Genomic DNA, 14555 nt, shown 5'->3' on the forward strand with positions numbered 1-14555 from the left:
GAGGTAAGCTTAGCACGTGATTCAAATCTTTTTCAACTATCACATAAAAAAAGATCGCATTAACTGGAAATTTGCATAGTGTAAAGTGAAAAGTGGTATAATTTTTTCAAATAGCAGTAACTGAAAAACACATTAATTGAACTTGCTTTATGTGAGGCCCGGCTGTATATATCTTAGGATACATACCACACGAATGCTGCATGGTTGGATATTATCCATGCAGAGTATAGTATGCTCTGTTGAAAATAGTGTGCAACGACTACCATAAGCATGCATTCTGTAATAGTTAATTCAGCCTACGTGATGTTTTTTATTAAATTTATTAAGATTACAAGAGGAACGTCCATGCAGACTGGATTGTATTCCACAATTTACAGGTAGTAAAAAAGGAAACGGGTTCATATCAGCCTCCAATGGCCACTAGTGGGAGAAAAGTGAAGGGTTACTATGTTGGAATGTTGGAACATGCTTGGCTTATGTTGTGTGATTGGTCTAATGTTTGGATATTAGTGTATAGGCATCAGTGGTTTTAGTATCTCCTAACAAAACATGCTCCTCACCACAATGTTGATCCCACTAGCTTGCAATGTTTCTACTAAGCATACTGGATCTAAAGCTTAACAATACTGTCTTTATTTCAAAATAAAATCTATCCCAGCTCCTTTCCATTCTTTAATCTTTTCAGATGTTCAGTTTTCTGATCACTGATATAGGCATCTTTATGTTGTAGGCAGTATTTTTTTTGTTTATTGTATTAGGTGATCTGCACCAAATTTTGGCAACCCCACTATATATTTACAATATCATACATACAATATGACATACAGATGTAAAATACCTTTAAAATACCTTACTAAGAATGAGGTAAATCGATTCAAAAGTAGGCAAAAGTGTCCAAAGTCCATCCTGTTGATTCAACGTTCAAGAGCAAGCAATGATATACTGAGCCACAGAGATGAGTCTTACCCAGATATGGTGATGATGTTCTCAGTTTAAGAATAGAGTTACCACTATGAGTTCTGGAATATCAGTTCTAAGGCTTCTCAGTTACTTTCAACTCAAGAAACACAAATAAAAAGTGGTAAAGCCAAGTCATTCTTAATCAGTAGATTCATAATATGCCAAGAATGATGCAGTGAGAACAAGTTCTCACTGACATTATGTCAATTCAGAAGACTTAGATTACACAAAGAGAGAACTAAATGTACAATAGTGGAGCCTACTGCTATTCATGATGGCAGCTATGCACCTGTACAACCTGATTCTGTATCTTAGGGGATCAGTCATTCACTTCTAGCTACATTTTTTGTGGCTATTTATTTATTGTTATTTATTTATTTTTTTGGGGGCATTAGCAACTAAGGCCATATTGCTCCGGGAATATGTGGTGGTCATTCCCTGACCTTTCCGCATCCTCCGTATTTGGTGGTGATGGGCTCAAACCCCGGTCTAATCAAGAAGCGTGTGCTACGCACTTCTTCCCACCTGGCTATGGAGGTGCCTTTGTGGCTATGATCCATAATATTGCTGTATATAAACATACTATCATGGCTGGCATTGCAGTGACTGAAAGCACCTTAGAGGTTCTCCCTTCTGCATGTCTAGGCTAATTTGAATACATATATGGAAGGAAATCCTACATCACCACATGTAACTGGTTAATTATAGAACCAAATGGGGGGGGGGGGGAAAGCATTACACAGAATTCATCCAGTCTGTAGACTAAACGTCTTACCTCATCCAGTCTGTACACTATACGTCTTACCTTTTTATAAAATGGATGGTAGGCCCACATAATTACTGCAAAACTAAAGAAGTGTAGTATGTAGATCATAAAAGATAAATTACAGATTTTAGAAAATAAATCAAGGTTTTAGATCACTGGTGAATATACAATCTAGAACAAACCTTTTGAGATTTCTCTGCTACCATTACTGCAATATCAAAATCATATGTTCCCAATGCAACATTAAATAATTCTTGAGCATCTACCATATAGAGCAAATATCTCAAGGAATCATCAGAGGTAATTTGATATTTCTGTTCACCTTTTAATTCAGCATCTGAAAACAAGAAAGAAGAACAGAGATAAGCTCTAAATTGCACAAATCAATGTTATGTTACTATTTTTTCTATAAAATGTTGAGATTATTTAATTTTTATCATTTGAGCAATGAATAAAAATATAATCCATTTATATCATTGTACTTATCTTTCCTTCTTTCTCAATAGTTTGTTCTGTGCTGTACTGATAAATTCAATTAAGTTCTAAAGGATTTAATATACTTTAAATGTGGTGCTATCCAAAAAATGAGATAATGCAAGCAATTTTTTTTTTTTAATCAAAACTGAATTACCTAACTTATCTTTAATTATATGTGTAATTTTTAAGGCTTTCTGTTTTTTAGTAAGAATAGAAAACTCTTGCACAAATTTGGCATTATCTAGTATTTTTTAATAAAATAACCATAACTGTTACTATTCAATACCAGGCATCTGTTTCTATGTATGAGGTGATACCCAAAAGTTATAAGAATGTTAAGAGAATGATGCAGAAACAGTTTAATATTATTAAGTTAAATGAATCCAAAGAGTTATTTAACTTCTCTAATTTTGCATCATGTCCCCCCCCCTTAAAATACTCCCCTTGTGACTAACACATCAAGCCCAACGATTCTGCCGTCACTGGAAACATATTCAACATTCTTTTTTATCAGCAATTTTTCTCAAATCTCAAAAATCATCAAATTTCTTCCCTTTGAGCTTCAAATTTCATTATTGGAAAAAAAAAAAAAAAAAAAATCACAGGGAGCAAGGTCCAGAAAGTAAAGGAAATGAGAGACCACAGGCATTTGGTTCTTGGCCAAAAACTTTCAGACAGACAGGACAATGTGAATCTTCAAAATCAACTGATATTTGTGATTTATGATAAACCATCTTCTCTAAAGGCTGTTTGTAACATGTTATTTGTTTCTGCAACTGTTTTACCAAGCTAGAAACAAAACTTTGTGCAAACTCATTTAAAAAAAATGCAGAAAGTCTTGTAACAAATTGCACATATCTTCACTAAACAGCTTTGCATATGTAACTAATGGAACCTAGAATTTCAAAACACAAGGCAAATCACTGTGAAGGTACATTCTATTACCATCTAGCTGGAAAAATAGAATTATTGATAGTGCTGTTCTGCGACTATTCTCAAAACTTTTGGCTAATACATTGTTCATATTTATGGCATATAAATCTGTGATAAAATAGTGGTTTAGTATTAGCCAAATAGTGCAAGGAAGCCACAGGCTTTTGATGCACCAGCCAAAAAAAAAAAAAAAAAAAAAAAAGAGAGAGAGAAAAGAAACAACAAATTATGCCCTTCCCTCTCTGTGAAGGAAGGTAACTATCCAGTTAGCCTTTGAATTTCTTCAAACATCAACCTCAACTATCTGCAGAGGCAACATGTTCCAGTAATCAAAAACTCTCTGGCTAAAAGAAAACTTCCTACAATCTAGTCTAAACCTCTTCCCCTGTAATTTGAATTTATGACACATAGTTCTGGAATTTTTATAACAGTGAAAATTCCACCTTCATTCATTTTACTAACCCTCTTAGAACCTTATAAACTTCAATCAGGTCCCCTGTGAGGTGCCTGGTTGCCAATCTCTGTAGAACACATAATTGGAGCCTTTCCTCATACATACAGTCACCCTTTTGCCAACCTCACCATGCAAGTCACCTGTCTTTGGGCCCTTTCAAGAAGCTCAATGTCTTTTTTCAGATGAGCTCTCCATACCTGGATACAGTATTCCAAATGCCTTATACAATGGGATTACGACCTCCTATCTCTACAGGATAATGTTCGATAAATCACTGATAGGGTACCATAGGCTTTCCTGGCCACTTGTTTACACTGTTCAGAAAACTTTATATCTGCCCATATCATAACTCCCAGTTCCCCTTTTCCTCTAATGCTTTTAATTCAATCCTGTGAAGTGTATAATTTATTGTTAGGTTGCTATTCCTGAAGTGTAAGCCCTTGCATTTTGCTGCATTAAAACATAGCTGCCACTTTTCTGACCATTCTTGAAGCCTGTTCAAGTCGTCCTGAAGGAGTGCTGCTTGGCACTGATCATTAACATTATCATTTACATTATCAACAAATTTTGACACCATGCCTTCTATCCCTTCATCAATGTTGTTTATGAAAATATCAGCAATGATGGTGGTCCCAGAGCAGATCCTTGGGGAACCCCACTTCTGACGGTACACCAATCAGAAGAATATCCATTAATCACAACCCTGTGCCTTCTGCCCTGCAGCCACCCAGTAATCCATTGTACAATCTTTCCAGTAATCCCAACATGTTCCGGCTTATGCAGTAACCTTTTGTGAGGAACTGAGTCATTTGTTCAAAAAGGTTTGTTTTTAATCTCGATGTGAGGAACTGTTGCCCGCATGGCCACCTAGGTGAGCATTACTTTTTTTTAAATAACGCCTATTAATATTAAAATCATATTTTCTTTTTCCATAAAGTAAATCTGGACTCTAAAAATAAAACTGGTTATTTACAGGCAACATATAGCTATAGATGTTAAATTATATGCTCCTGTACAGGAATCGTATTTAGAATAAAACAGTAACAAGCATTACCTCTTAAGATTTTAATTCTTGACAGGGCAATATCCAGTTCTGGTACAGTTTTTTTGGCAAACGTTGTAAGAATAGATAAAAAGAACCTGGAAATACAAATGGTAATATTTAATAATAAGCAAAAATAAGCATCAATAAAAAATCTCTTTATCTTGCATATATGCAAGTGCACAACAATGGTGCTGAGTTTCAGCTGAAAGCAAAGCTGGTTCTCACATAATAGTTCTGACAGTTGAGCCATTAAATGGATAATTTATATATACATCAAGTTTTTAGTGTGGCTATCTGGCTATCTTTGCCATATCTAACATATTTATCATTTATTGTGCATATATCCCTGGAACTCATATTTCTCATCATTTTTGGAATGAATTATCCTTGAGTGAATATGTGAGCTGGAATCAAATCTTAAAAGAAAATACACTGAATTCACATAACTAATAATAATTTTAGAATTTATTGTCAGATGCACTGCAAAATTATATGGTGACTGGAGAAATCTAATATATTCGTTCCCATCTTGTAAATTATTTAAATACAAAAATTAAATAATAATAATAATTATTATTTTAACTGTTTTATTCACAAAAGAACACTTTACAAATGTAAAACAATGAGAGATTAAAAAATATAAGCGATGTATTCATCTTTACTAAAGAAATATTGTAACAATAAAGATAAATTCTATAAATCAATGGAAAATTCAAGAGATTAATTTTTCTGGGTCTTCAATGCCACAAATTGGTCATTAATGCCATTAAAACTAATATTCTCTAGAGTTTCTTTTTTCTGCACTTAATACGGTCTAAGTTGATCTTGTCCCACTGATGCTCTTATGTACAAGAGAATAAACTCATGATGCTCCTGTAAACTGGTGGCTGATGGCAAATGTCCCCTACTGCCCCATTGCTATGCCACTGTTTAATGTGTTTGATAATGAAATATTTATAAAAATACCTAGCTCTACAATAACTACAAAATTTGCAAAAGTAGTTAAATTTCAAAATCTTTATTAAATCCTATCTTCAAGCCAAGAAATGGAGGTGTATTCTAATAAAGAAACAAATTAGTATTAGTATCAGCAAAACGATGCAAGGAAGCATGCTTATGTAGCACCAGCCAAAAATAAATAAATCAAAATGAATTAAATTTAAAAAAAATAAAATAAAATAAAGTAACCAATATCACTTTCTCATTTTTCATTTACCTGTTTTTTTTTCAAGTATTTATCCAGTCCCTCCTTAAATTTAGATAAAGTTTCAACCTCCACAGGAATTTATTTCAATCACTCTTTGACTAAATGAAAAATTTTTGGACCCATAGTACACAATTATCCTCTCTCAATTCAAATTTATGCTCTCTTCTGTATGTCATGTGATTATGTTCAAGATCATCCTTTAGATACCCTAATTTCCAAAATTGTACTTTATAAAACAAGTCTCACTTGATAAGAATACTCCTTTGCACCCTTAACCAATCTTGTCACTCTTCTCTGTACCCTAAAATAGGATCTCCAAGCCTGTATGCAATATTCAAGATGCAGCCTAACCATTGCTTTGTACAATGGAATAATCACCTCTTTATCTCTGTCGGTGAAGTTCTATATATATCATTGACAAAACTTTGAATAGTGTAGACTGGCTGTCCTAGCAGCTTGTTAACACTGTTCAGAAAACTTCATATCAGATTGTACAGTTACTCCTAAGTCCTTTTCATTATCTGCAATTTTGAGTTTGGTGGTACACAAATGGTATGTTATTCAAGGATTATTGCTATCCGGATGTAAGACCTTGCATTTTTCAGTATTAAACTTCAGTTGCCATTTTTCAGCCAATTCAAATAATTTATTGAAGTATCATTTCCTGATTATTGAAATATTTAAGTAATACACCTAATTCTGTTTTTACACGATAGATACGTTCCTGAAAAATACGTGTAAAAAAAATTCGTGTAAAAAAAGACATTGTATTTATGGAAGAAAAGGCGATTGGTTCCGGATCTAAATAATCAGTAAAAATAATTTAAAAAAAACACATAAAAATATTCGTTTTAAGCTTATTATTTTATTTCAACAAAATACACATGTAATAATATGTAATGAAAATGTATTAAAGTAAATTTGTATGTATATAAAATGAAAAAAATTCTTCATGAAAAAAAAAAAAAATCTGTTTTACACATAACAAGATTTTATTCATTTTCACTTTCTGATAATAAACGGCGCATACGTTTGCGTACGACTGGAATATCACTAGAAATGTTGTGGACATGGTCTTCTTCCTCTATTATGAAATTCTTTCTGTGATCTCTTGAGCAAAATCAGCACGAGTCTCCACTGGTGCTGATGTTTCACCGTTTTTTACGAACAAATTCAGTTATTAATCATTGTGTTCGTGTTTTGGTTAGGCCGTTATATAATTCTCTGTAAGAGGCTGTCAACAACTTCAGTTCACGTTGAAACTTCCCAGCGCGTTCTTCATTAGGGTCATGTTTGACAAAATGATTACCTAATTTTCTGGCCAGTTCCAGACCTTCTTTTATTAAATCTGCATTTAGAACAGGATAATTTTCTTCATTATCACTACGTTCTGTGGAATAAGGAGTCCCAAGGACAACCTCTAATATTTCATCTTCGCTTAGGGCTTTGTCGGTTAACAATTCATCAATATCTTCAAACGATAGCTCATCGAATCCTTCTCCACCAATTTTGTGTGCCATTGTAATGATGATGGGATCTTTGCTTTTTACACATTGTGGCCAAACCTCTTTCCAACACGCATTTAAAGTTGCTGGTTTTAATTCAGTTAACGCTAATCCAACTTGATTGATACAATCCATAATTGAGAATTTCTTCCACACATTAATGACTGTTAGTGTTTCATCATTCAGTTTGTCCAAAACGTGTTGGAATGTTCGTTTTACGTAGTATGTTTTAATTGTTGCAATTATACCTTGGTCTAGCGGTTGTATCAAAGATGTAGTATTAGGTGGCAGAAATAAAATTTGTACGTTTGGGTGTTCCAAGACAGGATGGCCGGGTGCATTGTCAAGAAATCAGAAGAACTTTAAATTTGAGACCTTTCAAATTCATATAACATCTGACTTCTGGGGCGAAACATTTGTTGAACCATTCTGTAAAGATAGCAGTGGTCACCCAGGCCTTCTTGTTTGACATCCACTGAACAGGCAGTTTATTGATATCTACACCTTTCATTGAACGTGGGTTTAGGGCTCAATTTACCAGCAGTGGTTTCAACATACGATCTCCTGAAGCGTTGGAGGAAAATAACAAGGTCACACGATCCTTAGCTACCTTAAAACCACCAGCAGTTTTCTGCGATTTGGCTACATACGTTTTGTTCGTCATTCATTTCCAGAAGAAACCAGTTTCATCTGCATTCCACACTTGATCAGGAGTGTATCCTCCATCTTCAATAATTTTTGCAAGTTCCTGCGGGAATACTTTAGTGGCCGATTCATCTGCAGATGCAGTTTCACCTTTAATTTTTATATTAGGAAGAGCATTCCTTTTAAGAAACCCTATCATCCAACCTGTACTCGCAGAAAATTCATACTTTCTGTTTAACTGAGATGAAGTGCTTGGCTCCTTTTCTTTGATCTGTCTGTAAATTCTTAGTGCTGTTTGCTTGATGGCATTTCCATCTACTGGTACTCTTTTTTGTGACTGATCTTCTATCCATATTACCAGAGCCTTTTCCATTTTTTCCTTGACAATATCTCTTGTATATGATGATGAATTAACACTTACTTTTGTTCCAGAACATACCGACTTCCTAATTGCAGCTTCATTTTTCTTAATAGTTCTTACGGTAGCTTCATGTACACCAAAATGCTTTCCTACAGACGTAGCCCCATGTCCAGTTGGAAGACGATCTAAAATTTGAATTTTAAGTTCCAAAGAAATCGCTTTCCTTTTCATTTTGATAATAGGCGAATTATTCAACATTATATAAGGGCTACCGAAAAATATCTCAGTTATAATTAATAAAAAAAGTATGAAAAATTTGTAAACTTACAATTTATTGACTATAGGCAAAATTAATAAATTTATATGTGCACAAATTTCACTAAAGATTCTTTCACTTTGAAATAGAGCTTACTACTAAATGTGTTTCGAAGATACAATGCACGAATACCTTAGACGTGCACCAAATTCAATAAAAACGTTGATGATTCATATATACGTAGACGTACACATTGGCAAACAAAAGCACGCATTTCAAAACGCACACACTAGCTAATCTATCACACTAATAAATAGCTGATAATCAAACTAATCTATTGGTGCGTGTAATATAGAAATGATACTAATATGCCACAAATAAAAAAAAAATTTCTTAGAATTTAGGCAAAAAAATTCATAGAAATCGTGTTAAATCAAAATGACTCGCGTAAAAAGAGAATGAAATATTTATTTTGAATTCGTGTTAAATCAAATTCGTGTAAAAAAAGTTCGTGCAAAAACAGAATTAGGTGTACTTTGATTTTTGGCCCCTGTGGGATCCCACTCTTAACATTAGTCCATGAGGAGCAGTGGTCATTTATTATTACTCTGCCTCCTACCCACTTAACCATCCTTTTATCCGCAGTAATAACTTCCCTTAATGCTGTATTGCTCCAATTTATACAACAATTATTCATGTGGGGCTGTATGAAAAGCTTCGTGGAAATCTAGTAACTGATGCCAGTTTTATTCCTTCTATTCATTTCTTTACTGATGACCTCGCAGTAGCTGATTAGATTAGTTAGACGATCTATCCTTAATGAAGAAATGCTATGATTCCCTTACAATTCTCTAATGTTCAGATGACCTTGCATTGCATCCAGAGAAGACTACAGAGTCCTTAAGTAAGGACTTCATAGTCTTCTCTGTTTCAATCAAAGAAGACTTGAAGATTTCAACCAAAGAAGTTTTGAAGATTTATGATAACCAATATCACTTTAACACAGAATGTTTTTTTTTTTTTTTTATTTAACAAGAATGAATTAAAATGTTATTATAAAAAAGTCATGAAATGCAAAAAATATTATGCAGTTTGGAAAGGAATATATTTTTGTAATAAAAACTAACTTGTCAACGTCCACTTCTTCAAGTACAAGTCTAACTGCATCACAAATGCTGTTAACTTTGCCTGCATCCTCAGAAAGTTTATAATTAGACATAGTTCTACCTCTATAGGCATAAGAGTACATTATTTTAGAATCCTCCTCCCTGAAATAAATAATAAGCTATTATAATTTTTGTTTAATAATCTTTGTTATTTCATTTGCAACAGTTATAAAAACAAAACAAAAAAGACAAACATCAATCTATTATATAATTGAAATTATTGGAAGTTTCTTTTAAATTTATGACAGCATTCTCCTTTTGCCTTACTGAAAAAACCATAGCTCTAAAAATCAAAGTATCTTGGGAAACTTTCTAATACTATCTTAAACAATTATTTTCTGTGCAGTATATACTGTGAAAAATTGCACTAACAACAATAAAACTTTGTCTTCCCTTGTAACTAATTAATAAATTTAGAGTACTTGTGAAATGCTTGAATGTTTAATAGATGTATCCATCTAGTGACATTAACTGGAAGTGAGAAGTGCCACCTTTAGTTCTGGACTCAACAACAGTGATATTCAATTGGTGGTACTCTTAAGGAATACATGACAATACGAAATCAACCTTATTGAAAAATTATCAATACATTTTTAATATCTATATGGTAGATTTATTTGTGCAAATCAGTGTTTGGATTAATTCATCAATCATCATTGGTATTATAAACAGTTTCATCTTTAAGATGTGTTTATGGGACATAAATTTCACATAAAATAATGGAGCACATTATCCTTTGAGAAAATTGTAAGCGGTTGAATACCATTAGACCACAGGACAGAAACTTGGTATAAAATAAATATATTTAAATTTACTCATATACATTCAACATATGAGTGAATATATATATATATATATATTGACTTGCATGTTTTTCACTGCACTTTTATAAGATAGTGGTAAACAATTTGCTTCAGATTAAGCAATATGTTTGAATAAAACTAGTACGTATTATCTCTATTACAAAATGTAATTGTATTGATATTTTACACATACTGAGTTATGATAGTTATTTCAATAAAATCATAGAAACAGAAAACATATGTATAATAAAACAGAACAGAACTAAATATAATGTAATGTACAAATAAAAATAACATTTTTAATATGAGAGATCATATATCAAATATGAAATTTTACATACTAATTTATAATATTAAAAAAAAATGATGACAAGTTAAAAAAGAAGATGCTCATAATAATAATAATAAAACTTACTGTAATGAAGAAAGAAACAAATTTATATCTGATGGTGAATCCACTTGTGACACAAATGTTTTCAGGTTACTGAAGAATGCCTATTTAAATAACATATTAGATTATACACAGTTTAATAAAATCAGAATTTCCAACATAATCAAATAAACACCACTAGTTCAGTGTTAGTGAATAGCATTGGTTGATTGATTAATGAAGTAACATTGAATTAATCAAACAAAATTTTGAAATACCTGACTACATGTTATTACGGGATTTTGGGATCCCTTAATGGGCTATTTCTGAAATTCTCTTCATTTATATTAGATCAAAGTATACAGTTTATGAGCTGTTAGTATATCATAACTATAAGTTGTATGTGTTATAAAGCTAGCTTGTCCTTTGCTTGATAAAAAAAAAAACAAAAAACCCCCCTCAATTTCTTTTCCTTGTGAGGGGTCTTATATCTTTGCCTGAGAAGAGCTAATGCAGTTTCAATTGAAAATTAGCTCAGGACTGACTAAAAAGATTAAGAATCCTTTGATTCAATTAATATTTAGACCTTTCTAAACAGCAGTATATGCCAAACTAAATATAAATAATGAAGGCAAAGGTGACAAAAATCTACTGAATGGGAAAATTTATGCATGTTACAAATCACCTAAATCACTAAAAATTGATTGCTATTTTATTTTTCCACCAAAGCAACTAAGGCTTTGATATATCAGTGAATTGAGTCTGTAAATTGAATGCATCCTATTGTCATTTTACTTGTTTTTGGTTTTTGTTGTAAGAAAAACCTGTGTTTCTTGAGGAGAACTGTGGAGCCCTTTAGTATTAGCTATATGGTGCAAGGAATTCTGATGCGTTTGCTGCACCAGCATAAAAAAAAAAAAAAAAAAAACCGTGAGACTCCCTCTTTTACATAGGTACCTATCCAGCTGGTTTTAGAATTTCTCCAAGCTATCAGCCTCAACCACCTATGGAGGCAAGTAATTAACAACTCGCTGTCTAAAAGAAAACTTCCTACAATCCAGTCTAAAACCTCTTCCCCCATAATTTGAATTTACAGCACCTAGTTCCAGAATTATATATAATAATGAAAATTTTTGCCTCATTCATTTTACTTTCTCCACTCAGTCTTACAGACTTTAATCGGCTCCCCCTCCCCAGTGGGGAGCTGATTTAGTTCCCAAGCTTGGCAGTCTACATATTCCAAATCCTCATATGGACCACTAAGATTAATTATGAGAGAATAATTAATCTTAATGGTTTTGTGTACTCTCTTGCTACCTCTCTCAAAACTACTGGATATATGCCAACAACTCCAGGAGCCTTACTCACCTTTAGGCTTGAAAAGTTTTTCTAATAATGCCATGTTTCCCAGCACCACTCACAAAACTTCTCCTTACCACAAATGGTCTTTTATCTGTAAATTTCACAAAGTACCTGCTCAATTCCTCTGCAACATTAGCTGTGTTTCCTGTATTACCTTGTCCAAGATTGGATAGGCTGGCAACAATGTTAAAAAAAGCCCATAACAAATTCCTCCCATCTTGATGGGATTTGAATTCAGGCTTTTTCCGCACAGTGTGGAAGAACAGTGATTGTAACTAATACTACTTGAAAGGGTCTAAAAAATTGTTTTTGGGCAATCAAAAAACCACAAAATCAGTTTTTAGATTGTCCAAAGGTTACATTTAAGAAACAAAGCATTAATCATATTACACAAGCAGTACATTTAAAACTGTGCAAGCAAAGGGAAAAAATACCAGGTATACATACAAATATGCAGTTGTTTTTAATGCCAGTGCCTTGTAGTTCCTGAAAAAATGGGGTTCCAGCAGATGAACTCCTTCCTTTTTCCATCATATATTTTAATTATATTCAATCATTTAACACAAATCTAAAAAACTTTGAAAGCATGTGCTGCAAAGGAGACAAAGTCATCAAAGGTCATCTCAGCAAGCTATTGTACTTTCGTATTCCTGTTTTATTTCAAAAGTGCAGTGTTACGTGAGTAAATTACATTTAATATTTCTATAATTAGAATAATAAGTTATTTAATTTCATATTTCAAACAAAATAATGAAGTTCAAGTAGCAATACAATAAGTTTGCTCAGCATTTAAAGCTACAGTTTTACCTGTTGTGGTAGTGATGCTTGAGATCAGATGTTTTTTTAACTGAAACAAATTTTGAACAAATGGGGTGCATAGCTATTTAAATATAATAGCAAATAAACTAATAATGAAGCAGTTTAAATGTTACACTCCTATTAAAACCCTATAAATTAAGAAATAAATGTAAACAAGAGTGTACATACATATGTATGCACACACAAATATAAATGTTATATAGATGAATAGTACCTGAGGATTATGATCATAAATAAGGTTCATATTGATTCTATGCACTCTCATAACTTGTAATGCCTTTCCAAATTCTAACCTGTGAAATAAAAACACATACAATTTAGGATATGCTAATGGACCTCTCTTAATTAATTAAGCTAAGAAAGTTACTGTACCCAGAGAAAATATATTTAATTTTTTAAGGATTGATTTAAAGATATAAGCATTTCGGAAAGGCTATGAATTTTATTTGAAGGTGATCGTGCATCCCTTTTGAGATTTCGTGTTACAAATATAGCCTTTTTTATAAGTAATTACGTAAGCAAGTAATATGGTAATAAGATGCCTATCGTACTTCTGATGTATGTACTGAAGGGCAAATTAAAAATGCAAATATAACAATAAAGAAAAAACACTTCTCTGTATGGAAAGTAGCAAAAAAAAAAAAAAAAGTTCACAAAAATAACTGCTACCCTATGATTACAATAACTTTTCACAAATATTTTTAGAAAAATTATAATAATTTAAGAATAACTATGGGCTACAACCCCTGCCAACCCCTTTTCAAGAGTGTGATCATGAACCAGTTCCACTGAAGGAAGAAGTCAAAAAAGCCATCAGAGAACTAACGTGTGGCAAATCACGTGGAATTGATGAAATCCCAACGGAATTGATTAAAGCTACAGGTGTGAAGGGTGCCGAGTTTTTAATCTTTAATGGGAAACTATGGGAAATAAAGATTAAACTCGGCAGGCCTAAAATTCTTCATAGCATCAACAAAAGAAAACTCAAGTTTTTTGGTCATATAGTAAGAAGGGAAAACTTTCTATCGAAGAATATAATGGAAGGGAAAACCAAGGGGAAGAGGTGCAGAAGAAGACCTGCAACTAGGTGGAAGGATGGGATTAGTGAACTTCTGGGCATGACACTTTGTGATGCTGCTCGTATAGCACACGATCGATGCAGTTGGAGGAATTTGTTGGTGGCCACAACAGCTCCTCAGAGAGCTATGTGACTGGAGGAAGAAGATGGGCTACAAACAGCAAAGGCCATATATTTTAGTCTGAAATGTTCAAAATTCAATAGTAGATCTAGCAATATTGTCAGATAGTTTAATTAGTTGATAGTACTTAAGTGGGGATACAGATGTACATATGTAGGGCATTTCAAAATTCCATGGAACAAATGTAGTAGTCTATTCTAAAGAAAGTTCCTGCAAATATATGTCTC

General features: G+C 32.8%; 1 protein-coding gene across 1 annotated transcript in view; it reads right to left on the bottom strand.

Annotated features, from left to right (window-relative positions):
• The window catches only part of Elp1 (elongator complex protein 1), a 124990-nt gene that overhangs the window by 36759 nt on the left and 73676 nt on the right, over window positions 1-14555 (bottom strand). The window contains exons 18-23 of the mRNA XM_090370338.1: window positions 13344-13422; window positions 10994-11073; window positions 9737-9877; window positions 4645-4730; window positions 3438-3440; window positions 1909-2048 (exon numbers count right to left, since the gene is read on the bottom strand). Of these exons, the coding sequence (XP_090226464.1) occupies window positions 1909-2048; window positions 3438-3440; window positions 4645-4730; window positions 9737-9877; window positions 10994-11073; window positions 13344-13422 (529 nt within the window). The remainder of the gene's footprint in view (window positions 1-1908; window positions 2049-3437; window positions 3441-4644; window positions 4731-9736; window positions 9878-10993; window positions 11074-13343; window positions 13423-14555) is intronic.

Source organism: Mastigoproctus giganteus, chromosome 3 (genome assembly GCF_048544385.1).
Source record: "Mastigoproctus giganteus isolate SK-2022 chromosome 3, ASM4854438v1, whole genome shotgun sequence".
Lineage (NCBI taxonomy): Eukaryota > Metazoa > Arthropoda > Arachnida > Uropygi > Thelyphonidae > Mastigoproctus > Mastigoproctus giganteus.